Below are 27190 nucleotides of genomic sequence, written 5' to 3' on the forward strand. Positions count from 1 at the left end.
TAAGAAGTACAGAAAAGCAGGAAGGGGTCCAGGTTAGGAAGAGCTTGAAATGATTAAGAGGCAAGTTTTTCTGGAAAATGAGGGTATGCCCTTCAAGTGGGGAATGGATGAACAAACTGTGGTATCTGTTGGTGATGGAATACTATTGTGCTAAAAGGAATAATGAACTGGAGGAATTCCATGTGAACTGGAATGACCTCCAGGAATTGATGCAGAGTGAAAGGAGCAGAACCAGGAGAACATTGTACACACTGTAGTAAAATTAAATGTAATGGACTTCTCTACTAGCTACAATGCAATGATCCAGGACAACTCTGAGGGAATTGAGAAAGAACACTATTAAATAAAGAAAAGAAAAAAAGAAGCAAATTTTTATTTGATCCTAAAGGTAATAGGAAAACACTTATTAATCAGAAGTGTGATGTGGTAACATTTTAGATAAATATTCTTAGTATTTGGATTGGGGTGGGAAATTTTCATAATATATTTTCATAGCAATATGCAAGTTTATTTTGTTGGGGATACAGATCTCATTCAGAGCTCTTCTATTTGGATAGTTATAGTGCAGTATTTTGAGAAAGTAACAAGTGACAGCATCAGGATAATTATGTTCCACACTTAAAATTAATAATACTACATAAATGTGTTTAAAAAATTGGATGTGTGAGTGGGAAACAAATAATTATTTAGAAATTTTAGCCAAAGGCTTTAAAATGCTGTTGTGTGAAAGTGCTATAGCAACAAATTCTATAGAAACTACATTTTGGTTCTTTTCCCTCTATATATTGTTTCCGTGTGTAGCATTATATATCTTACTAATTGTAAAGGTAGCAGCTATGCTTTTTTAGTAGTCCAAAAATCTTCATTATTTAGTTTCTGGTTACTTATGCCAAGAATTTATAGGGAATAAATTCCAGCAGTTCAGGTTTCCTGTCATTGATTCTATTTTCCCCCTTAAATTAAATTAAATTATTTCAGTTATATGTAATATAAAATGTTAACACTTAAAAATTCTTGACTTCCAAATTTTCTCCTTTCCTCCCCTATTCCCTCCTTGAGAAGGCAAACAATTTGATGTAGATTATACATATGTATTATGCAAAACATTTCCATATTAGCTATGTTGTAAAAGAAAACAGATCTAAAAAAACAAGAATAATAAAAACTGTATGCTTCAATCTGCATTCATCTTTATCAGTTCTTTTTCAGGAGGTGGATAGCATTTTTCATCATAAGTCTTTCAGAATTGTTTTGGATCATTATATGGCTAAATCATTCACAACTGATCATCATAAAATAATGCTGTTACTGTGTACAATATTTTCTTGGTTCTACTCATTTCACTTTTCATCAGTTTTTCAGAAGTCCTGCTTAATATTTCTTTTTTTTTAAAATAAGGATAATTTATTTTACCAATTACATGTAATAACAATTTTCCTCATAAGTTTTATGAAGTTATATGATCCAAATTGTTTTCCTTCCTTCCCCCTTACCCAAGTTGGTAATTTGATCTGGGTTATACATGTATTATCATGCAAAAAATATTTCCTTATTCATTTTTGTAAGAGAATAATTGTATAAAACCAATACCCAAATAAAGTATAGAATATTATGCTTTTAGTTGCATTCTGATTCCAGCAGTTCTTTCTCTGAAGGTGGATAGGATTCTTTGTCACAGGTCCTTCAGAATTGTCCTAGATCATTGCATTGTTGATAGTAGCTAAGTCTTTCATAGTTGATTATCATATGATATTGCTGTTAACTGTGTATAATGTTCTCCTAGTTCTGCTTTTTTCACTATGCATAAGTTCACATAAGTCTTTCCAACATTTTCTGAAATCATCCTATTCATCATTCTTATAGCACAATAGTATTCAATCACCAACATATATCACAATTTGTTCAGCCATTGCCCAATTGATGGACATCCCCATAATTTCCAATTCTTTGCTGCCACAAAAAGAACTACTATAAATATTTTTGTACATAAAAGTCACCTTCTTTTTTTCTTTGATCTCTTTGGGATACAGATCTAGTATTGGTATTGTTAAGTCAAAGGGTTCCCTGATACACCACTCTATTTCATAGCTAGTTTCAGATTGTTTTGATGGTTACTGTTTTGTAATACAGTTCGAGATCTTGTACTGCTAAGCCATCATCTTTCACATTTTAAAAATTTATTCCTATGGTATTCTTGACCTTTTGTTTTTCCAGATGAATTTTAGGGTTTTTTTTTCTAGTTTTATAAAATAATGTCTTGGTATTTTGATTGGTATGGCACTGAATAAGTACATTAATTTAAGTAGGCCATTGGTTCTTAAAAAGTATGTCTCTCAAGGGGTGCATTGGGAAAGTCACCTAGTAGAATTCTCTCAACATTCACCTCATGTGTCATCGATCAAGACCTATTTCCAAATTGTTGATAGTTACATTGGTGTGGTAGTTAAAGTCTACATCCCCAATCATGTCCACCTCAACCCATGCATTCAAGCAGTTGTTTTTCTTATATGTTTCCTCTTCTGCAGTCCTTCCTCTGAATGTGGGTAGCATTCTTTACCATAAGTCCCTCAGTGCTGTCCTGTGTCATTGCATTGCTGCTGGGACAGAAGTCCATTTCATTCGATTTTACCATAGTATATCAGTCTCTATGTACAATGTTCTTCTGGCTCTGCTCCTTTCGCTCTGCATCAATTCCTGGAGGTCTTTCCAGTTCACCTGGAACTCCTCCAGTTTATTATTCCTTTGAGTGCAATAGTATTCCATCACCAGCATATACCACAGTTTGTTCAGCCATTCCCCAATTGAAGGACATACTCACTTTTTCCAGTTTTTTGCCACCACAAAAAGCACAGCTAAAAATATTTCCGTACAAGTCTGTTTGTTTATGATCTCTTTGGGGTGCAAACCCAACAATGGTATGGCTGGATCAAAGGGCAGGCATTTTTTTTATAGCCCTTTGAGCATAGTTCCAAATTGCCAGCCAGAATGGTTGGATCAGTTCACAACTCCACCAGCAATGCATTAATGTCCCAATTTTGCCACATCCCCTCCAACGTTCATTACTCTCCCCTTCTTTCATTTTAGCCAATCTGCTAGGTGTGAGGTGATACCTCAGAGTTGTATTGATTTGCATTTCTCTAATTATTAGAGATTTAGAACTCTTTCTCATGTGCTTATTGATACTTTCGATTTCTTTTCCTGAAAATTGCCTATTCATGTCTCTTGCCCATTTATCAATTGGGTAGTAGCTTGATTTTTTATACAATTGCTTTAACTCCTTGTATATTTGAGTAATTAGACCCCTGTCAGAGTTTTTCGTTATAAAGATTTTTTCCCAATTTGTTGTTTTCCCTTCTGATTTTGACTACATTGTTTTTGTTTGTACAAAAGCTTTTTAGTTTAATATAATCAAAACCATTTAATTTACATTTTGTAATTTTCTCTAACTCTTGCTTGGTTTTAAAGTCTTTCCTTTCCCAGAGATCTGACAAGTATACTGTTCTGTGTTCACTTAGCTTATTTATAGTTTCTCTCTTTATAGTCAAGTCGTTCACCCATTCTGAATTTATCTTGGTGTAGGGTATGAGATGTTGATCTAAACCTAATCTCTCCCATATTGTTTTCCAAATTTCCCAGCAGTTTTTGTCAAATAGTGGATTCATGTCCCAGAAGTTGGGCTCTTTGGGTTTATCATACACTGTCTTGCTGACATCATTTACCCCAAGTCTATTCCACTGATCCTCCCTTCTGTCTCTTAGCCAGTACCATATTGTTTTGATGACTGCTGCTTTATAGTATAGTTTAATATCTGGTACTGCTAGGCCCCCTTCCTTCACATTTTTTTTCATTATTTCCCTTGATATTCTTGATCTTTTGTTATTCCAAATGAAATTTGTTATAGTTTTTTCTAATTCAGTAAAGAAGTTTTTTGGTAGCTTGATAGGTATGGCGCTAAATAGGTAAATTAATTTGGGTAGAATGGTCATTTTTATTATGTTAGCTCGACCTACCCATGAGCAATCAATGGCTTTCCAATTGTTTAGATCCAGTTTTATTTGTTTGGAAAGTGTTTTGTAATTGTTTTTGTATAATTTCTGTGTTTGTTTTGGTAGATAGATTCCCAAGTATTTTATATTGTCTATGGTGATTTTAAATGGTGTTTCTCTTTCTACCTCTTGCTGCTCTAATGTGTTGGAAATGTATAGAAATGCTGATGATTTATGTGCATTTATTTTGTATCCTGCAACTTTGCTAAAGTTGTTGATTATTTCTACAAGCTTCTTAGTTGATTCTCTAGGATTTTTTAAGTATACCATCATATCATCTGCAAAGAGTGATAGCTTAGTCTCCTCCTTGCCTATTTTGATACCTTCAATTTCTTTTTCTTCTCTAATTGCTACTGCTAGTGTTTCTAGTACTATGTTGAATAATAGAGGTGATAATGGGCATCCTTGTTTCAATCCTGATCTTATTGGGAAGGCTTCTAATTTATCCCCATTGCATATGATGTTTGTTGATGGTTTTAGGTATATACTGTTTATTATTTTTAGGAAAGGTCCTTCTATTCCTATACTTTTCAGTGTTTTCAGTAGGAATGGATGCTGTATTTTGTCAAAGGCTTTTTCAGCATCTATTGAGATAATCACGTGATTTTTGTTTGTTAGACTATTGATATGGTCAATTATGTGGATGGTTTTCCTAATGTTGAACCATCCTTCCATTCCTGGTATAAATCCCACCTGATCATGGTGGATGATCTTAATTACTTGCTGGAGTCTCTTTGCTAGTATTCTATTTAAAATTTTTGCATCTATGTTCATTAGGGAGATTGGTCTGTAGTTTTCTTTCTGTTTTTGATCTCCCTGGCTTTGGAATCAGTACCATATTTGTGTCATAAAAGGAATTCCCACTCACATTCAGAGTTATAATTATCAGTTGTGCATTCACTGACATTTTTGTATCCTCCCCTATTCCTACCCCTTCTTCTTAAACTATTTCCTTTTAAACCAGAGGTTTGCTATTAAGACCATATCCCTTATCCCCTCCCTTGACTAACTTCTCTTTCTACCCCCTCCCTTATTATTCCCCTCTTTTTGTTTTCAAAGGCCTTATGAATTCCCTCCCCCTTCTTCTCCCCTCCCTTTTTTTGACCTCCCCACTCCTCTGCTCCCCTTGGTTTATTCCTTCTAACTTTCTCAGAAGGGTTAGATAAGAGTTTTATATCCCAGTGGATAGTATAGCTACTCTTCCCTCTCCGGGTTGATTACACTGAGAGTAAGTTTTAAATATTACGTCTTAATGCTCTCTTCCTCTCCTTCTTATAATAGTATTTGTCCCCTCCCCTTCCCATGCCCTCTTTGTGTATAATAGAATATCCTATTTTTCTTATTCTCTCAAGTTTCTCTTGGTGTCCCCTCCTATTCACCCCCCTCTTTCCCACCCCCCATATCATCTTAGACCATTTAGTATTCCACCCACTCCCTATGAATTATTCTTCTGATTACTATAATAGTGAATACTATAATAGTGAATAGAGTTCACTACAGAGAATTATACATAGTATTTCTCCACATAGGAATACAGATAATTAGATCTTACTGAGGCCCTTAAAAAGGCAACTTTAAAAATTATGAGTTTTCTTTCTTTCCCCTCTGTTTCTTATTTACCTTTTCATGTTTCTCTTGATTTTTGAGGTTGGATATCAAACTTTCCATTTAGTCCTGGTCTTTTCTGTGCAAATACTTGGAAATCTTCAATTTTGTTGAATGCCCATACTTTCCCCTGGAAGTATATAGTCAGTTTTTTTTTTTTTACCTTTATTTTATTTTATTTTAAACCCTTAACTTCTGTGTATTGACTTATAGGTGGAAGAGTGGTAAGGGTAGGCAATGGGGGTCAAGTGACTTGCCCAGGGTCACACAGCTGGGAAGTGTCTGAGGCCGGATTTGAACCTAGGACCTCCGGTCTCTAGGCCTGGCTCTCAATCCACTGAGCTACCCAGCTGCCCCCTATATAGTCAGTTTTGATGGGTAGTTGATCCGTGGTTGAAGGCCCAGCTCTCTTGCCTTTCTGAATATCATATTCCAAGCCTTACAGTCTTTTAGCGTGGAGGCTGCCAGATCCTGTGTGATCCTGATTGGTGCTCCTTGATATTTGAATTGTCTCTTTCTGGCTTCTTGTAAGAGTTTTTCTTTTACTTGGAAGCTCTTGAATTTGGCTATTATATTCCTGGGCATTGTCTTTTCTGGGTCTGGTGTAGAGGGTGATCTATGGATCTTTTCAGTGTCTATATTGCCCTCTTGTAGAACTTCAGGGCAATTTTGCTGAATAATTTCCTTTAGTATGGAGTCCACATTTCTATTAATTTCTGCTTTTTCAGGGAGACCAATGATTTTCAAATTGTCTCTTCTAGACCGGTTTTCTTGGTCTGTTACTTTCTCATTGAGATATTTCATGTTTCCTTTTATTTTTTCAGTCTTTTGACTTTGTTTTATTTGTTCTTGCTGTCTTGAGAGATCATTAGATTCTAATTGCTCAATTCTAGCCTTTAGGGACTGGTTTTCCTTTTCAATCTGGTCATTTTTGGTGTTCAATTTGCTTATCAGTTCATTTGATTTCTGAGCCTCACTTTCCAATTGCAAAATTCTGCCTTTTAAACAGTTATTTTCTTGCCTGATTTTCTTTTGAGCTATTTCCCATTTCTCTAGCCAAATCTTTTCCAACTTTCTTGTCATCTCAGATTTGAACTCTTCAAGAGCTTGTGACCAGTTTTCATTATTTTGAGAGGGTCCGGATGTGATTGCTTGTTTTTTCTCCTCTTCTGTTTGCTCGGTTGTCTGAATTTTCTCTATGTAAAAGTTGTCGAGTGTTAAAGATTTCTTCTTCTTGTTGTTAATCTTTCTCTTTTGGCCTTCCTGATTCTGGGTTGCCATTGTTAGCCCAGCCCTTTCTCAGCTTTATCCTTGCGCTCAGGGTATGTCTACACTCTTTAGGCTCCTGAGGTCTCAGGTCTGGTTGTTCTCAAGGTCAAGCCCCCTGGTGGACCCCCTTGCTTGATCCTCTGCCGGAGGTTCCTTTACAGGTCTTCAGGTGCTGCTTTCACAGTCATATACCCGTCTGCACTGGTTCCCCACTCAGGGTTTCAGAGCCTTTGCTCGCACCTGTGCCCGCCTCCGCCTGCACCTGTGCTCCGTTTCTGCGCTCAAAGTCTGTGTGCATTCTTTAGCCTTTTGGGGTCCTAAGTCTTGCTGCTCTCAGGAATAGGCCCTGGAGCTGCCAGTGACTCAATGGGTGCCCCAAACTTGCTCTATTTCTTTTGAGCTGGCTTTGGCATTGTAGGTGGTGTGTGTGTGTGTGTGTGTGGAGGGGAGTTGCTCAGCTCACGTTTTAGTGAGAGCTGTTTCACCCCTTTATAGCATGGAAATGCCCCGATTCCACATACCTTCCACGCTGCACCCTGTTGTGGGGTCCCTCCGTTCATCTGGATTTGTTTTTATGTCCCCTTGAGGAGTCCTGTATGTTTTGGTTAGGAGAAGTTAAGTGCTGCTTTTTACTCTGCCGCCATCTTAACCTGGAAGTCTCAGATGTTTAACTTTAACAATAAAAAAGAATAAACATGTATGTATATATATTTATATTACACTTTAAGCATTAAAAAAAGAGAGAAAGAAAGAAACTCTCAGCCTAGAAATATAAAGGGGCCAGATAGGTTAAAAAGATTACAGGGACACTTTTCTGGCACCGGGTACAGCTGGTGCTGATTAGCAACTCTTTTGCCCATTTGCAGTTCTGGGCTGTAGTTGCCCATAAAGAACGAACTGGTGGTTGGTCACAAGGGACCACAAGCCCTGGTCATAGTTCAAAAGCAAAGAGAAGCCCTAATCCTTCTTACTATAGGGCAGTGATGGGCAAACTACGGCCCATGGGTCAAATGTGGGCTCACTGAAATGTTCTATCTGGCCTGGCAACATTATTCCTAATCTGACGAATACAATGAGTAGGATACAGAAACTTTGAAAGAGTTGCCTTAGAAACAGACTGATAGATGAGCATTTCCTTTCCTTTGGCCCTCTCTTTAAAAAGTTTGCCCATCATTGCTGTAGGGGAGCAGGGGCTCTTCTTGGGTAAAGGCCAGAGTGCAGAGTAGGAGACGAATAGGGACCAGACCTGTCCAGACCTGTCCCAGGATCACAGCACCTTGAAAGCACTAAAAACTTTCAGACCCCCAGAACTAGCTCTGAAAAGAGCAGCATGAAAAAGAGTGAAGCTTGGAATAGTGCCTCCCCATACTGTATAAATAGAATTAGCTCGAGCCCATTAATAGTCAAAAATCTACCCATCCTAGGCATAGAAATGATGTAATCCTAACCTCCCTTAGTGGGGAGGGGAGACGGAGTTACCACAAGGCCTTAGCAATCAGAGAGGCAAGAGGCCTACTTAAGGTAGAGAGTCTGGAAACACCAAGGTAGGCCAAGGAAGTCAGCCTAACTTACCCAAGTGACAGTTCAGAGTGGAAGCAGCCTGAGGTCTCAGCCGAGATCCTTCAGCACCAAGTTCAAAGCAGGAACTGCCCCAACAGGAAATGACCAACATACTTGAAGAGATAGTGTCTTTTGTCACTTCCTGTGGGTCCACCTCTAATTCAAGTGGACAAATGGCAGCTTCTACACTGATTTGGACTGCCCAAAGGGCAGTCCCTTGTTCTTGATTTGTTACTTATTGTCACGTATGGGTAACTCATCTCCCCTCCCCACTAAGGGAGGTGGGGATGACATTATCTCTGGTAGCTAGAGTTTTAACTATGAATGGGCTAGAGCTAATTCTATTTACACAACAAGATTTAGCATCTTCCTTGCTAGAGGAGTGGAGGACTTAGAATATGATAGTCCAGAAGGCAAAGGTGCTAGGATTACAACCAAGAATTGTCTACCAGCAAGACTGAGTGTAATCCTTCAGGGTAATAAAAGTATATTTTATGAAATAGAGGATTTTCAACCATTCCTGACGAGAAGACCAGAGCTGAATAGGAAATCTGACATTCAAACAGAAGATTTGTGAGAAGTATAAAAAAGTTAAACCTGAAAGAATAATCATAAGGGATTCAATAAAGTAAACTGTTTACATTCACATATGGGAAGATGATAAATATAACTCCTAAGAACTTTATAATTATTAGAGCAATTAAAAGGAGGTTTACATAGATAGAGGGCAAAGGTTTGAGTAATTTATGTTGGAATCATCTCCAGAAAAATGAAAGAGTGAGAAAGAGGGATGCACTTTTAGAAGGGGAAGGGAGAGGTTGAATGGGGAAAATTTTCTCACATAAAAAGAGGGCACAAGGGAGAGCTTTTATAATGGAGGGGGAAATGATGGTGGAAAATGCTTGAAACTCACTCTCATCAAAATTAGTTCAAAGAGGGAAGAATACATGTAGATACTCAGATGGGTATAGAAATGTAATTTTCCCAAGAGGGAAATAGAGAAGGGGATAAGAGAATGGTGTGGGGGGGTGATAAAGGGGAGGGCATATTAAGAGAAGCAGTGGTTAGAAATCAAATAAACTTTTGAGGAGGAACAGAATAAAAAGGGGGAAAAGAGAAAAGGGAAATGGGATGAAGGGAAATGCCCAGTAACCATAACTATGAATGTGAATGAGATGAACTCACCATAAAATGAAAGTGGGTGACAGAATGGATTGGGATCCAGAAACCAATACTATGTTGTTTACAAAAGATACATTTGAAACAGAAAGATACACAAAATTAAAGAGCTGAAGTGAAAAAGACGGGGATGGCAATTGTAATCTCAGATAAAGCAAAGGCAAAAATAGACCTACTTAAAAGAGATAATCAGGGAAACTCAGTTATACTAAAAAGGTATCATGAATCATAATACAGTGAAGAAATATAAAAAGTTTTATAGCAAATTTCTTTGAAAAAGACCTCATTTCTCAAAAATATACTGAATATAGAACTGAGTCAAATTTATAAAAATTAGAGCCATTTCCCTCCATAAGTGGTCAAAGTAAGTAAACAGGTTTTTTCAGAAGAAGAAATAAATTTATATAGTCACATAAAGAAATCTTTTAAATCTCTGTTGGTAAAAGAAATACAAATTAAATCACCTCTGAGATACTACTTCACATTCAGAAATGACAAATGCTGGAGGAAATGAAGGAAAAATACATACACTAATGAACTTCTAGTTAAACTTGTCCAACTACTCTGGAAAACAATTTGGTATTGTGCCCAAAGAGCTATAAAACTTTGCATATACCCTTTGATCCAGCAATACTGCTACTATGTCTATATCCTAAAGAGATCAAAACAGAAAAAGGACCTATATGTACTAAAATGTTTTAGCAGCTCTTTTTGTGGTGGCAAAGAATTGGAAATTAAGGAGATACTCTTCAATTGGGGAGTGACTGAACAAATTATTACTTATGATTGTGATTGAATAAGAAATGATAATGGGTGATGGTTTCAGAAAAACCTGGTGAGACCTATATGAATTGAGGCAAAGTGAAATGAGAAGAACCTGGAGATCATTGTACACATGGTAACAGCAACATTGTAATGATCAACTGTGAAAGACTTGACTACTTTGATCAATACCGTGATCCAAGACAACTCTAAAAGATTTATGATGAAAAAATCCTATCCACCTCTAGAAAGAATTGATGAACTCTGAGCGCAAATTGAAGTATAAATTTTAAAATATATTTTTCTTGTCTTTTAAAAAATATGACTACTATATAAATATGTTTTGCATAATTAAAAAAGCAAAAAAGATCTCTCTTTTTATGGATCAAGCTGAAACTTCTATTGAACACACATATCTTGCTCTTTGGCTTCCTTTTCCTTCATAAACTCCAAAAAGCTATTTCTGCACTTATATATAAGCTCAATATGTACATTAATTCTTTTGGCAGAATCTTGACCTTAATCTTTGTGTTTACAACAATTCCTAAACCATTAAAAATTGTACCTATCCCCTTGATATCAGCAAAATTACTTTTTTATAAATTTGCACATAAGCAAGTAAAAGGACAACTCTATATTTGCAAGAACCCCTACAGAACAATGTAGCATGTTACTGTCATCTTCCCTTTTGTATTAGTAATTTTGGCATGTCATCTGAGGGTGGTGGTGCTTGCCAAAAGGTAATACCTATATTGGTAAGGTTTCTCTCTGAATTAAGAAGATGATTCCAAGGGTGCTGATCAGTTCTGAAATCAGTTAACATAAGAGGATGCTAACTGTTGACCTTTTTTTTTTCATTATTTATAGGAGGCTATATTGAAACAAAGCCATATGTAGTGAAGTAATTTGTGACCAAGGGAGCCTACTATATTTATTTGAAATTACAAGCTGTCCTTTTCCTCATCAGATCTAGCTTTTATAAATCTGAGCATGTCCTATCCCCTCTTTCCCTTCTTCCCTTCCTCTTTTCCTCCCTCTATTTATTTTGCTGTATGTAGGAATTAAATTAAAGTTGAATACTTGAAGTATTACATTTTTATAAGTTTTATTATTTGATAAGGTAGAACCATATGACTAAGTTTTTCTTAAACCTCTGCTCAAAATCTCTGCTTTGGCCAAGACAGGAAGAAAAGAGACTGAGAGACAGAACTCCACTCTATATCCTGTCTATGTCAGCACGTAACGACAGGAAGTGAGTAGGATGCTGGGTATAGTAGTTTTGCTGGGGATCATAGTTTTTAGGGTAACAGATTCTAAATAACATATATGTCTAAATATTTTTTCCTTTAAAAAGACCTCTTTTTAGGGCTGTGGCAATATATAACTTAACATGTGAATGGATGGGAGAGTATTACTATTTTGTCACATGATGATTAAAATGCTGTTGAAGCTTAAAAATGAGTGGCAATTAGCCTCTTGTTTCAAAGCTTTAAACGAATTATGACTTACTTTTTCAAGTATTTGACTATAATTTCTTTCTATGGAATTTCTTTAATAATTTTTTTAATTTTCAAAATTCTATTTATTTATTTATTTTAGGGTATTTTCCTGTGGTTATATGATTCATGTTCTTTCCCTTCCCTTTTCCCTTCCCCCTCCTGGACCTAACAAGTAATTCCCCTGGGTTATACATGTGTTATCACTCAATTTCTATTTCCATATTATTCATTTTTGTAATAGAATAATCTTTTAAAAACCAAAAACCCAAATTCTATGCCCATATAAACAAGTGATAAATCATATGTTTTTCTTCTGCATTTCTACTCCCACCGTTCTTTCTCTCTATGTGGATAGCATTCTTTCTCCTAAGTCCCTTGGAATTGTCCTGTATCATTGCATTGCTTGGTTCCAAGGCAGAAGAGTGGTAAGGGTTAGGCAATGGGAGTTAAGTGACTTGCCCAGGATCACACAGCTAGGAAATGTCTAAGGCCAGGTTTGAACCTAGGACCTCCCATCTCTATCCCTGGCTCTCAATCCACTGAGCTACCCAGCTGCCCCTTACTAGTAACTTTTTAATTGCTAAATCCTATTTTTTTCTTAGACTTCATCCTTAATAAGTTTTATGCTTCTTTTTGACACCACTGACCACATCTTCCTTTTAGATACACTCTACTCTTCTAACTTTTGTGACATTGCTTCTCTCTTGGTTCTCCATTTTGCCTGACAACTCCTGAGTCTTTGTTGAGTCATCATCTAGCTTCTGCCCCTTTCTCCTAAGGCTTTATCCTGGGTCCCCTTCTCTTCTCTTTTTTTATTCAAAGATATTTTATTTTCCCAATTACATGTAATAATACTTCCTAGCAAATGTTTCTTTAATTATAAGATCTGAATTTTCTCTTTCTCCCCCTTCTCTTCATTGTCGCAGAGATGGTAAGCAGTTTGGTCTGGGTTATACATGTATCATCATGCAAAACATACTTCCATATTGTTGTAAGAAAATACTTATATAAAACAAAACCCTCTAATAAAACCCAAAATTAACTATGTGAAAGATAATATGCTGTGATCTGCATTTAATCTGCAGTTCTTTCCCTGGAGATAGAGAGCATTCTTTCTTTATTTTTTTAAACTCTTACCTTCTGTCTTGGAGCCAATACTGTGATTGGCTCCAAGGCAGAAGAGTTTACTACTTTAGTTTAGTAAGGGCTAGGCAATGGGGGTTAAGTGACTCGCCCAGGGTCACACAGCTAGGAAGTGTCTGAGGTCAGATTTGAACATAGGACCTCCCGTCTCTAGGCCTGGCTCTCAATTCACCGAGCTACCCAGCTGCCCCCTAGATAGCATTCTTTGTCATAAGTCCTTTAGAATTGTCCCAGTTCATTTTATTGCTGAGAATAGCTAAGACTTTCACAGTTGATCATCATATAAAATTGCTGTTAATTTGTTCTCCTGGTTCTGCTTATTTCGATCTGCATCAGTTCATGTAGATCTTTCCAGCTTTCTCTGGAATCATCCTGCTTATTTCTTTAGCACAATAGTGTTCTATCACACATTACTTGCAAGTAAGAGCAACCGTTTTTGTTGCATTTTGTGTGTGTGTGAGAGTTCAAGGTCTATTTTGAGTTTTGTATAGGTAGTAGGCAGTTTTTATTTATTTTGCAAGTACTATGTTTAGATTCTATATGTGTTGGGCAAGTAAGTTTGCATTAAACAAAACTATAAATTTTCTTTTATTTTCAATAATACAACATTTAGCATTTTTCAGCAAACTCTTTGAGACTCTTTTATAGTTGTTTTATTTTTCCCTCCAAGTACAAGCTAATCTCCTTAAGGTCAAGAGTGTTTTATTTTTATCTTTGTATTCTTAGGTTTACTATGTATCTTGGATACATAACAAATATTTGTTGTATAGAATTGAATTGAATTTTATTTTGTTAAAATATTTTTTTAATTTTGCCTTACCTAAGCAGGATATAAATGGTTTGATTATTGGTTGATTGGTATTTGTTGCACATGTTTAGTTTACTAAAAGTTAATAATTTTAATATACTTAAATGCATATATGGAGATATGATCTTATTAATTTGGGAGATTCTTTAGTGTGCAGATTGCAACTCATCCTTGTTTGCTCATTGTATATAACTCCTATTAATGACTTCCCCAAATTTCATCAAGTAGTGACAATTAAATACAGCAGGGCCTCCATATTTGAAGGGTGATACATTCTAAGATCCACTGTGGATGGCTGAAACTAGAGATATAAGGAATATGTGCTGACCCCATATAGTTGTATTTTCCCTCTACTCTTACTTCTCAGCTGGGTTCTCTGCAACCCTCCTCCACACACACCCCAAAAAACAACAAAACCCTGACACTAGATAAAATGAAATTGAAAGTATGTGGGGGGAAGTACAGGAAAGCAAAAGAGACTTCTGCCAGGCACTGGCATGTTCTGGTGGACCTCCTGCCACTTTTCACATGCAGTGACACTTCACAGGTGGCAGTGCTTCCAAGCTGACCGCAAATAATTAAAACCTAGGATATCTAAACCCTGGATAAAGGGCCTCTATTGTAATACCATAAAGAATGAAATAGATTTTATATATAATTTTTTTAGGTTATATTTTAACAAACAGGAAAAGACTTTTTATTGATGTCATTATTCCTGAATAAGTTGTTTGTAATCAGATCATGATCTTATCAGAATTGAGTGTAACTAATTGAAAAGAAAAAATGATACACAAAAAAGAGGTGGTATAGAATTAAAGCAATTTAACCCTTGACTATATTGAAAAATTTGAAAATAGAAAATGGGAAATGAACAATGGAAATGACATTGACACCAGCTATGATAATTCTGCTTAAAAGTTTAGCCAGTGTAAAAGAGCATAGAAAACACTTTAATTAACAAGCATCAGACTTACTGGCTGTCAAAGACAACACTAGGATAGAACATAAATTCATTTGTAAAATCATATGAAGAAGAATGGTGAACAATTTTTTGCATATTATGTCACAAAACAAAAGCTTGCCAAAATTTCTTTATATTGATTTTACCTTTTATTGCTTTCTGTCTTGTGAGATAATATATTGTAACTCCATAACATTTAGAAATGTCAGAACAGTTGTTAATCTGTATTGGTACAATTTCCTCACTGGGAGCTCCCCACACTGATCAAATCCCAGGTCCAGTCCAAAAGCAATTATAATAGCTTATATTTTTATGGCCCTTTAAGATTTGTAGAATACCTTTACACATTAAATTCATCCCAGAGATCAGAATTGGGACTGATAGATGAAAGTTGCAGAAGGAAGGATTTCAGCCTGATGTAAGGAAAAACCTACTAACAGTTTAGAGTTGTCAAAAAGAATTGGACTGCTTTGCAAGGTAATGAGGTCCCTACCTCAGATGGTTTTCAAGCAAGGCTGTACAGAGAAAGCAGTTTCTTTATCTGTAAAATGAGGGGGTTGGACTGAGTAGCCAATAAGATCCCATCTAGCTCTAAACCCTTCAATGACTGTACCTTTTAAATACTGTAAAATGTAAGTTACCTTTATATGAATATTATTTAAAGTGTTCAGTTTGTTTTCTTAGCCAGAGAATTTCTACCCATCTAAATGTATGTTTCTATTCTTAGATTTGGAGACAGAATGCCTGATTTTGAGTTCATTTTCTGCTGCAGTAGTTATTTGGCATTGAGCAAATTATCACTTTTGTCATCTGAAACAACATTTGTACACTATTCCTCTCAGGGTTGAGGAGAAGATGAAAAGAAACTATTACTATAAAATGCTTTGCAAATGTGAGTTTTAATTGTGATTTTCTTTATAATTTGTATTGTTACATTCAGTGTTTTGTCAGGAAAAATTTACAGTATTTTTCCTCCTTTTATCTCCAGGGTTCCTTGGACAGCAAAGTAAACATTTTCTTGCCTAAATATCATTGTCATTAATCTTTACTATGGCCTCTGGGACTGAATCAGTTATGTTCAAAGAATTTTGCCCCTTATACTATCTCCTCAATGCCATTCCAACCAAGATCCAAAAGGGCTTTCGCTCTATTGTGGTTTATCTCACAGCACTTGACACCAACGAGGACTATATTGCAGTGGGCAGTAGCATTGGAATGCTCTATCTTTACTGCAGACAGTTAAATCAGATGAAAAAATACAATTTCGAGGTAAGTGGTAATTTCTTCTTCAACACAGCATTAAGTAAAATCATGTGACATATTGGGAAAAGCCCTGGATTTGAATATCAGTCAATATATGAATATCTTTAAAAGTTTGATCCTCCATTTAGAAAATGACAGTAATGCATATTTCATAAAAGGATAAATACTGAAATCAGTTCAGTGATTTCATCTTATATCTTTGTCTTTTTAATAAATCTTTCTGAATATTTCTGAAAGACTCGATGTTTGATAATGTTTGGCAATTCAGAGGGAAGATTAATCCTTGGTCCACCAAAATGAGCCATATATGTTTGTGCTACAAAAAGCACTGTTGCATTGATTTAGCTTTGTTAGCTTGTAAAGGAAAAACTTCCTTTCTGTCAAACAAGCCAGAAAACCAGCTATTTACCTTATTTCATTGTTTTTCTAGAGGTAAATGAATAATCTAATCTGAAAAACTTCTGCCCCTATCTTTCAAAGGAGAGGCATTCATTCATAACAATGCTAAGAGGGTTCCTTTTCTGAATTTCCTTTTAATGAAATGCTTGGGGTTATCCTTGTGGGCTTAGATTTGGAAATCATACATTACTTGATTGGCATCATAATGCTAGTCAGTTATACAATATATTAATAGAAACAAGTTTTATGAAATTAAAGTGATTAGTAAAGAGGCTTTAATAACGCTTATGACTTCTTTATGTAATTTTTGCTAATGTTTTGTAAATATTAATTTGTACTTACAGGACTATAGAATGTTAGAGCGTGAAGGGAACATAGACTATTGGAGGTAGTTGGAATCTCAGAACAGAACCACAAGTTGTTAAAATTTTAAAATCTTTTAGAAATTTAGCTCAGTTTCTTTTTCACTTTTTAAAAAGGAGGTGAGAAGTGGGAAGAAGAGAAAATAGACTTTTTTTTTGTTGTTGAATAAATAAATCAAAAAAATCTAGCCCAGGTACTTTACAGTTGAAGACTCTGAAGCCCAAAAAGGGAAAGTGAGCTATCAAAAGTCACATAATGGGTTAGTGACTCATCAGAGAATATATTTTGTTAGCAAACTGCTTAAATTGTGAATTTTCCTTTTGGGGAAAATCTTATGTTTATTGAATGACCTCAACCTTAATGTGTTCCATAAAAATGGAATTTTACTCTTAAGTAAACTTAACATATTTTAAAACTTAATTTACAACACATATACTCTTAGGATTCCCATTTTTTTCTTCTTAAAAAACCCTCAAATTTTGTCCAAGTACATTTTTTAAAAAGGATTTATTAGTAAAGGTGGGTTTCTGATTATTTTTTGAAGCAAAATTATAAATAGGAATATATTTTTACAAACTGTTTAAAAAATAAAAGTGTAGCAGGGTGTGAAAAGGCTCTTAAACTAAAAGTCAAGAGATCTGAGTTTATAATGCCAATTTTGCTATTAGCTTATTCTCTGCCCTTGGGAAAATAATTTCCTCTGTCTATATTCCTGTTGTCTCATTTGTGAAATGAGGTTGGATCTCTCTGGGACCCCTTCCAGCTCTAAAAGTATTTTCTATCATTTATGAGAATAGATAATTAAAAAAAAACTCAAACATTTAAAAGCTTTTAGTAGAGAATGACAATAAAACTTTATTAAAAATGTTTAATGAAAATGAATTTATTTTCTTCCCCTGACTCCTCCTTCCAGAAAATAACAGAAATTTGTGTTTTTTAGACAAAAAAATAGTTTTTTTCAGTAAATTAATGAGAATAGCTCACCTTTTTATAGTGGTTTATAGTTTACAAAATGCTTTTAAAGATACAACTTATACTCTCAGGAATGTGATGATCTGAGACAATCCTGAAAGACTATGTATGCTATCCTCCTCCAGAGAAAGAACTGCTGGAGTCGTCTTTCACTCACATCAGTGTATTTATGGTTTCATTTTGGAGTTTTGGTTATGTGTGACTTTCCTCTTTCCACAATGACCAATATGGAAGTGTGTTTTGCATGACAAGAAAAATAAAAATTTGAAAAAGAAAAAGAAAAAATATAGCTTAGATTAAATAATATACTTAGAGCAATATGGCAAGTAATTGAGAGAGGTTGAATTTGAATTTGAGTTTCTTAACTCCCAAATTAATTTCATTTCAACCAAAAATTAGTTCATTGTTTTTTCATCATCATCATGATGACTCTGACACACTGCCATCAGTTTGATCCTTATACAGCAATATAGTAATCATTCAAGTATTTTTGAGTAGCTACTATGTGATAAAAAACTGTTAAATAGGGGCAGCTGGGTAGCTCAGTGGAGTGAGAGTCAGGCCTAGAGACAGGAGGTCCTAGGTTCAAACCCGGCCTCAGCCACTTCCCAGCTGTGTGACCCTGGGCAAGTCACTTGACCCCCACTGCCCACCCTTACCAATCTTCCACCTATGAGAAAATATACCGAAGTACAAGGGTTTAAAAAAAAATAAACTGTTAAACATATGAAAATATATAAAAAATATTTTTATCCACAGAAATTCAGCAGTAATTATTATGTTTCTGTTGTATTAAAGTATCACACTGGGCAAAGGGAAAGATAATAAGTAGAACTCTTATTCTCTTGGTGTTTACTAATAATGAATATGGCACATGTATATTTAAGTGTACACAGATGAAGAAGCATGACTTTTGCAATCATGAGATTCTGTAGTCCTTGGTTTTTTCATCCACAAAGAGAAGGGGCAGTACTAGATGATTTTTAAGATTCCTTCCAGCTTAAGGATCATGTAGGTGGCACAGTGGATAGAGTGCTGGATTCTGAATCAGGAAGACGTGATTTCATATATGACCTTTGACACTTACTAGCTGTGTGACTCTGGGCAAGTTACTCACCCTTCATCAGCCTGTTTCCTCATCTATAAAATGAAGATAATAATAACACCCTACTCTGCAGGACTGTTATAAGCTTCAAATGAGATAATATTTGCAAAGTGCTTTGCAAACCTAAAAGCTATATAAATGTTATCAATTATTATTAAATCCCTTATTAATGAAACCATTATAAACAGCAACATTGAAAAACCTGCTGCTATGTTGGTGATGTTGGCTTACTTTTTAGTCTTAAAATGCTAGATGATTGCAATTCCCTAGTTTGACAGGTTCATTTTACTTCATTAGGGGAAAACTGAATCTATAACAGTTGTTAAACTCTTAAGCTGTTTTGATGATCTTGTGGCAGTTGGCACAGCCTCAGGGAGGGTTGCAGTCTTTCAACTTGTGTCTTCATTGCCTGGTAGAAATAAACAGGTAAGTGTTAATCCTTTTTGAATATTCTACACATTTTAGCAAATTCTTGATGGATTTTAAATTAATTTATTTTTAATGCTTCATCATCTGGAAAATAAGTATTCAGAATAATTTAATAATTACTTGTTTTAAAGTGCTTATGGAAAATGCCTTGAAGATTTCTTCAGCACATTTTATTCCAGATGGAGAAGCATGACAAAAAAATTATACCTGTGTAAGTTAACATTCTCATTCTAATGTTTTTAAGCTCAAGTCCCATTAACAGTTTCATTTCAGAGATCCGAAGGTTGGTTTTCCCTCAGTTATTTGGGATGTGGGTGGCAATGTGAACAATATGAATAAGTAGATGAAGGTTGTTGATTTATATTAGAAATAAGGGGTGTAAGAGAAATAAGTTAGACCTTTTCCTTTCTTCCTCCCTTTTCACACATGAATGATTTTTGCACATTTATGTTATGAGGGCCCTATAACCTTAAATCTTTTTCCATTTTGTCCACGTACTTTATTGATATTTATTCATAGCTTCGGAGATTTGATGTAGCTGGTATTCATAAAAATAGCATTACTGCTTTGGCTTGGAGTCCCAATGGCATGAAATTATTCTCTGGAGATGATAAAGGAAAAATTGTCTTTTCTTCTTTGGATCTTGACCAGGTACATAATTTTAAAGCTTATAAATTTTGGTATTTAACCTTTATGTTTTTGTAAAACCTTCAACCCCAAACTTAAAAATTCCTTTGTTTTTAGCAAGTTAGCCAAGTATTCTTGAGAATGATGCTCTTCTAATCTCAAATTTTTTAATGTAGCAGTTTATTGCAAGATTTCTTCATATATTTTATAAAAACCCTACATCTTTAAGGAATAGAGTGGTCTGCATCTCTGATGGAATATTTATGGCTCTCATTTGGTTCTGCTATTTTATAATTCAGTGCTTTGCAAAAGAATCAGTCTTTCTCATGTGCCTCTTATTATGTATTCACTTGGGAAGTTTCCTTGGAGAGAAAGGAGATATTTCCTAAGTCATAATTGTGGACAAGAGTCAAAGGTTTCAGTGGATGTTGAACTGGCATCTTGCCAAACCTTGTTAATGGCCTCGGAGATTAGGATGGGGTGGAGGAGAAGGGAGGATTGGGGTGGTGGAGTTGTGCTGAAATAGCTATTCCTTGCCCTATCTTCACAGCCACAAGAGTGGCCGGGCATTTCTTTATGGCACTTTACACTTTACATTGTGATTTTATTGACAACAACAACCCTGTGAGAGGTAAGCAGGGCAATTATTGTTTCAATTTCATAGATGAGGAAGTTGAGGCTCAGAGAAATGAAAAAACTCATTCAAGGTCCCACAGCTAACAAATGATGGAAATGTGAACTTAGCTCTTCTTATTGCAAAGTCCATTTTAATGCTGTCCTTCTCCCATAATGCTCTTCTATTATGCAGCTAAGAACATGGTTCCCTAAAAATAGTAGATACTAACTTATTGTGAGGAGCAAATGAGATAATATAGTTAAAGTATTTTTTCAAACTTTAAAGTGCTAAATGTAAAAAAATGGCTATTTTAGTTAAACTCTTGTTTAAGTTCAATGCTCCATAAATAGCACAAAGCTCCAATTCATTTATGATGGTCTCCTTGAGGTGATTGGAGATTCTTAGCTTCTAATTATAGAAATGGAGTGGAGGGGAATGCATCCCATGGAACAAATATGAAGCTAGAGTCTCACTGTAATATTATAGAAAGAACATTAGACATCTGGGTTAGAACTTAGTAGATGAAGGACCCCAGGAAAATTACTTTACCTTTCATCCTCAATTTCCTAAGCAGTAAATAGTGTAATATAGTAATCTTGCTGGATTGTTGTGGATGATGCGCTTTGTAAACTTTGAAGTATGGTATACAGCAGAAATTTGTTACATTGGCTTGTTTGTACTGTAAAGTAGAAATATTTTCCTGATAGTATTGACTGAGCTAGGGATTTTTAGTTAAAGTTTTAGTAATTCTATTTGACCCTTATATTGGGAGTATTTTATAAGAAATCACAAATTAATATGGAAATATGTTTTTGCATGACTGCATATGTATAACCTTTTTCAAATTGTTCACCATCTCAGGGAAGGAGGAGGAGACAGAAAGAATTTGGAACTCAAAATTTAAAAAAATGAACGTAAAAAACTGTTTTTACATGTAATTGGGAAAAATAAAATATTAATAATTAAAGAAATAATAAAATATTTTTGGTAGTTTCCATTTGAATTGAAAGAAAGTACTATGAGGTAAAAGTTAAATTTGTCCAGATTCTTACTAGCAAGGAAAATTATTTTCAGTGGAATGCTACAGAGTATAATGATTTGAAACATGAAATTCAAGATGTAAATAGACTTAAATACTAAATATCTGAATTAGCAGAAATGCTTTATTTTCAAGAATGAAATTTATTAGGGTTAGGATGTTTTCATTCAAAATTGATGATATGTTACTTTTTTTTTTTTTAAAAATAAGGGAATCTGCAACTCCAGCTTGGTTTTGGAAGAACCATCTTCAATTGTGCAACTAGATTATAGTCAGAAAGTTCTTCTGGTTTCCACCTTACAAAGAAGTCTTCTTTTTTACACTGAAGAGAAATCAGTCAAGCAAGTTGGAACCCAACCAAGAAAAAAGTAAGAAATATATGTCTTAATTCAAACACCTCATTTAGAATAGAACTTTGTTCTTATTTTGATCTTTTGAAGTAAATCCCAAATTCAGATACTTCATATGTCTTTGAGCTCACCCATTGTCTACCCCTACATTGCACTCCTTATCCTATGTGATCCATATCCATTTGCTCTTGAAACCTTTCTTAGAAGATCTTTCTAATCACCTGAAAGTCTTCCTCTAGAACTTTCAGAATTTCATGAGGACTTTTGTAATAGTTGGACTGTTCCTCATATCCCTTGGTCCTTAATCACTAGCCTACCTATATCTTTTTCAATTCACATATTTCCTGGATTATGACTTTTATGTGATTTCTAGTGGGTACTTGTCTGATTTCCCCTTATCTACTGTGGAAGCCTAAGGTAGCTATAACCCACAAGTACCACCTGGGAGAGGTTGACTTTCTTTACTTCTAAGAGACTGTCATAGACCAGTGTTGATCTAAGAGATACCCATAGTGTCACCATTGGAGTTTGCTGCACCCACTATTCCATTATTTTGAAAATCATAGTCTTGGCTTCCCAGTTAATAATAATAGCTCTCATTTACATTGTACTTTAATGTTTTCAAAATGCTTTCCTTATAAAGCCTTAGAGTGATGAGCATTGAAATTATTATCATCCCCATTTAGCAGACAATGAAACTGATATTTGGAGAGATAAAGTGAGTTGCCTATCTTTTCATGTTATTGAAGCGGACAACCAACTTTCAACCTCAGGTTCTGTTTCTCATTCAAGGAGTCTTTATACTCTGCCATGCCTCTTGTTTAAGGTGGAAATCTTTCTGAAATATTCAGACACACACTATTTGAGAATTGGAAGGGACCTAAAGGCCATTTAATCCAACTTATATCTGAACAGGAAATCTTCTATACCATCCATAAAAGATTAGTTAGAAAGCTGTCCTTATGTTGTTGTTATTCCGAAGGATTCCTTCTTTGAACCCAGTGATCAAAGATAATGTTAAATTGAAGTTTTCAGCTCATTAAAAGCTTGTTCTGATGATCTTCATTCTTAGAGCAGAGTTTTGTGTGAAATTCTGGGGCAGCTAGGTGGCTTAGTGGACTGAGAGCCAGGCCTAGAGGCATGAGGGTCTGAGTTCAAATCTAGTTTCAGATACTTTGTACCTTTGTGACTCTAGCCAAGTCATTCACCCTTTTCCCCCCATTGCCTAGTCCTAAGCACTCTTCTGTCTTGGAACCAATAACACAGTATTGATTCTTAGACAGAAGGTAAGGGTTTAAAAAAAATTACACTGTAATGATATTTAATTAGTAAAGAGCCAGACAAATCATTGAAGCTGCTGAAATACAAAAAAAGTGCATAGTTGTCATAGTTGTATCATCTTTTGAATAGATGGTTTGAACACCAAGGACCACACTACAATGAGGGTCACACTTTTTATTGTGTAAAGTGGGTAAATGAACAAACCCTGTAAATATCAGGGAACTGAACATAGGTATATTAATACAGTTGTGACTTGACTATGGCCAAGTAAAGAATTAGGACTGGAGGCAGAAAAACTTTGTAATACAGGAGAAAGAACAGTGGATTAAGAATTGAGGACCTGGATTCTGTTCCCTACCTTGTCACTGACATTTTAGAGAAGTTTAATCCCCACCCCCCCACTCACCCTCCCTCCATCCATCCCTCAGGTAGTTTTCCTCATTTGTAGATTAGGAATATTTTAATAGAAAAAGCCTGATATTTAGATCTAAAAGGATGCATCCAAAGTACTTTCCAGCTTCTCTTTCTCTGGCATGAATTAATGTCATCACATATATATGACAGAAGAATAATTTGTATGACTTACTAAATGGTAAGTGGGGTAGAGAAAGAGAAAACGGGGAGACTGAAGACCACTCAATAGCTTGAAACCTTGGGGTTATTCTGGTGATGCTGTTGCTATTGCTGCATGGGCAACATATACACATATATATGATAAAGCAAGCATTCTTATTTTATAGTTGAGAAAATCAAGGCACAAGGAAGTCAAAGTCAATTGTGTAACTAATTAAGTACAGATCTAAGACTTTTTGATTCTTAACTTAATAATCTTCCTACTATATCCCAGCAATATTAATGGTCAACTTCCAATTGAGCACTGCAACAACCTGGTATTTGATCAACACAGCAATTTTGTATTTCAGAATAGAATCTACTATTGATAAACTTAGAAGAAATGAAAGGACAACACCCCCATTTTGAGCATTAGGCCCAGAATTATTATATATGAGACTTTAAGGATGGATTGAGGGGTTTTAATAGGTGGATGTTCTTGACATCTTCCTTATAGAGAACAGAAGGGAAAAATTAACATAAAACCAAGTGGCTAAGAAAAAAATTAACCTCAGTTTAGATTGACCAAATCCTATCTTGATAAAAGTATATGACTGTAGTAATACCAAATCAAATTTGCCTGTATAGTTTACTTCTTTCTCTCCCCCCCCCCCACCTTTAATTTTAGCACAGGGAAATTTGGAGCATGTTTTATACCCGGGTTGTGTAAGCAAAGTGACCTCACATTATATGCTTCAAGGCCTGGACTACGATTATGGAAGTCTGATGTCCATGGAACAGTTCAGGCTACATTTATCTTAAAAGATGTATTTGCTGGAGGAGTAAAACCCTTTGAACTGTATCCTCGACTTGAACCAGCTGACAAAGGAAGTTGTACCTTCTCAGAGAAACACCTAGGGCTTGTGTCATGCTTCTTCCAGGATGGCTGGGTACTGAGCTGGAATGAATACAGTATCTACTTATTAGATACTATAAATCAGGTAGGTAAAGGCACTGTGTTACATTCTTGTCTCATTTCTCTTTTAATAATGTATAAAATTCTGTCTTGCTGCAGTTCCTCTTTAACTTGTCAAGGAAAATTGTGAAATGCTTTGCTAATTTATCTAGTTATAATTTTTACCTCATGGTTTTGAAACTCTTAAAAATCATTTTCATTGATATCTTCATTTCCTTCTACTTTCCCCTATCCAGAGAGCCAACTCTTATAATAAAGAAAAAAAAAAGAAAGAAAAGTAATTTAGTAGAACTAATAGCATATCAGTCAGGTCTGATAGTATATATAGTGTTCCATACCCGTAATCCCCCACCTCTGCAATGAAGGGAAACAAAGAGGCATTCTTATATCCCTTTTTTGGGAGGACAATTTTGATCATTATAATTTGATAACATTTAGTTTAACTTTTTAAATTGTTCTTTCTTTTTACATTGTAGTCAGTATGTCTAATTGTTTTTCTTGATTTTGTATACTTCACTAATACATAGTGTGTCTTTCCTTGTTTCTAGCTTTTTTGTATTCATCTTTTACTACAATAAAGTAGTAGTTGATCACATGAATGCACCACAATTTCTTTATCCATTTCCCAATCAATAAGCATCTATTTTGTTTCTAATTCTTTTTTATTACACAAAATGCCATCATAAACATTTTGGTGCAGATTTGACCTTTCTTTCTGTCTTTGACCTTGAGTCTATGCCAGTGTATACCCAGAGATCTCATTGGTCAAAGAATACGGACATTTTAGTAATTTTCCCAACATGATTACAAATTATTTTCCAGAAGAATTGAACTGACTCATAACTTCAACAGTGCACTTGCTGTTGAAAATTTGCTATATTAAATTGAAGGAAATGAAATGATTTTTCCTCTACCTCAGGTTTTTCCTGGTTTGGGATTTTCTCTCTCTAATGGCCCTTCATTGTCTTTTTGAAGGGGGAGGGGGATCTAGGAGGGAAGGCAGAAACTGGATGTTGCTAACTCCTTCTTCCTTGAGGCTCTTTACCACCCCCCTTCTCCCCCCCCCCCCCCCCCATACGCAAATTCTGCCTAAGAAAGAAAAATAAAAATGCTTTATGTGTGTTTCATTTGAATAGATGCACAGTAAATCCTAGCTTGGCTAAGATCATCAACTGTTTTGCCTTCTTGGGGTATATGCCAGCAGAGTGATCTGACTGGTCAGGGTATGTATCCTTTAAGCCACTTTCCTGGCATTCCCAAGTGCTTTTCATAGAACATCAGGATAGGAGGGAATCTTAGCAGTCTGACCTGCTCTTGTCACTTTTGGATAAGCATACTGGATCACTGAGGTGAGGTGAGGTGCCTAAAGGCCCAAAGGTACTGAAGGACTTAAAAGTTATTCAGCCAATAATTTATCATAGTAGACTATTATTGTTACTTGACTTACATGGGATTCTGACAGATGCTATTTGCTTTAAAGTATGGTCTGGTCTTGCATTTTTTGACAGGCTACCATTGCTGGTTTGGAAGGTTCAGGAGATATTGTATCTGTATCCTGTACAGAAAATGAAATATTCCTCTTAAAGGGGGATAGGAACATTATAAGAATTTCGAGCCGACCTGAAGGACTAGGATCATTAGGTTTGTATTTTTTGGAAAATGCAATGGTATTTATGAATTCTATTGTGGATTGCAAGATGCAGATATTCTTATCTAGCATGTTTAAAACATTTCATCTGCTATCAACTTGAAGGGATTAAAAAAATTCTCATTTCCTTTCAATGCACTATTTTACTACTTTCTAGTATATATTCTTAAACAAAATCCTAGGCTTAGAAACTATCTTTAGACCTAGAAAAAAAAGTTTAGAATGTAAGAAAGAATCCTTGACTTGGAATCAAGGTACCTAGGTTCTATATAACTCTAGATGTGTCACTGACTAAATTGCTTTGTATTGTTGTGTTAATCACAAAAAAATGAAATCTCCGAGGTGGAAGGGATCTTAGAGATAGTTTAATTCAACTTATAACCAAAAAAGAATCTCTGTTATTACATACTGTTATATTTAAAAATGATAAAAGCTGATATTATGAGGATAACTAATATTTTATTTAGGCCCATGTTGGTAAAATAAAATCGACCATGCGCCTGTTAAAATTTCAAATTGCTGCCTCAGTCATTACATTCCATACCTTACCTAAGCTTTTCTACTTCCCCCAGAGAGCAAGCTCAGGTAGCAAAGAGACCGCCTTCAATGACCCCAGGAGTCTTAAATCATTCTCTTACATCATCACACTTCCTGTCTGCCTCCATTTTTTACAAGAGGAATCATGGGAAATGTAGTTTCCAAAGTCCCCAAAAAACGTCCACAGGAAGTTTGTCATAT

At 35.3% G+C, this 27190-nt stretch overlaps 1 protein-coding gene across 1 annotated transcript in view; it reads left to right on the top strand.

Annotated features, from left to right (window-relative positions):
- Positions 1–15838: 15838 nt before the first annotated feature.
- The window catches only part of TECPR2 (tectonin beta-propeller repeat containing 2), a 115000-nt gene continuing 103648 nt past the window's right edge, over positions 15839–27190 (top strand). The window contains exons 1-6 of the mRNA XM_044664623.1: positions 15839–16101; positions 19232–19360; positions 19883–20014; positions 21856–22013; positions 24517–24829; positions 26313–26445. Coding sequence (XP_044520558.1) covers positions 15883–16101; positions 19232–19360; positions 19883–20014; positions 21856–22013; positions 24517–24829; positions 26313–26445 — 1084 coding nt within the window. The 5' untranslated portion in view covers positions 15839–15882. The remainder of the gene's footprint in view (positions 16102–19231; positions 19361–19882; positions 20015–21855; positions 22014–24516; positions 24830–26312; positions 26446–27190) is intronic.

Source organism: Gracilinanus agilis, chromosome 2 (genome assembly GCF_016433145.1).
Source record: "Gracilinanus agilis isolate LMUSP501 chromosome 2, AgileGrace, whole genome shotgun sequence".
Lineage (NCBI taxonomy): Eukaryota > Metazoa > Chordata > Mammalia > Didelphimorphia > Didelphidae > Gracilinanus > Gracilinanus agilis.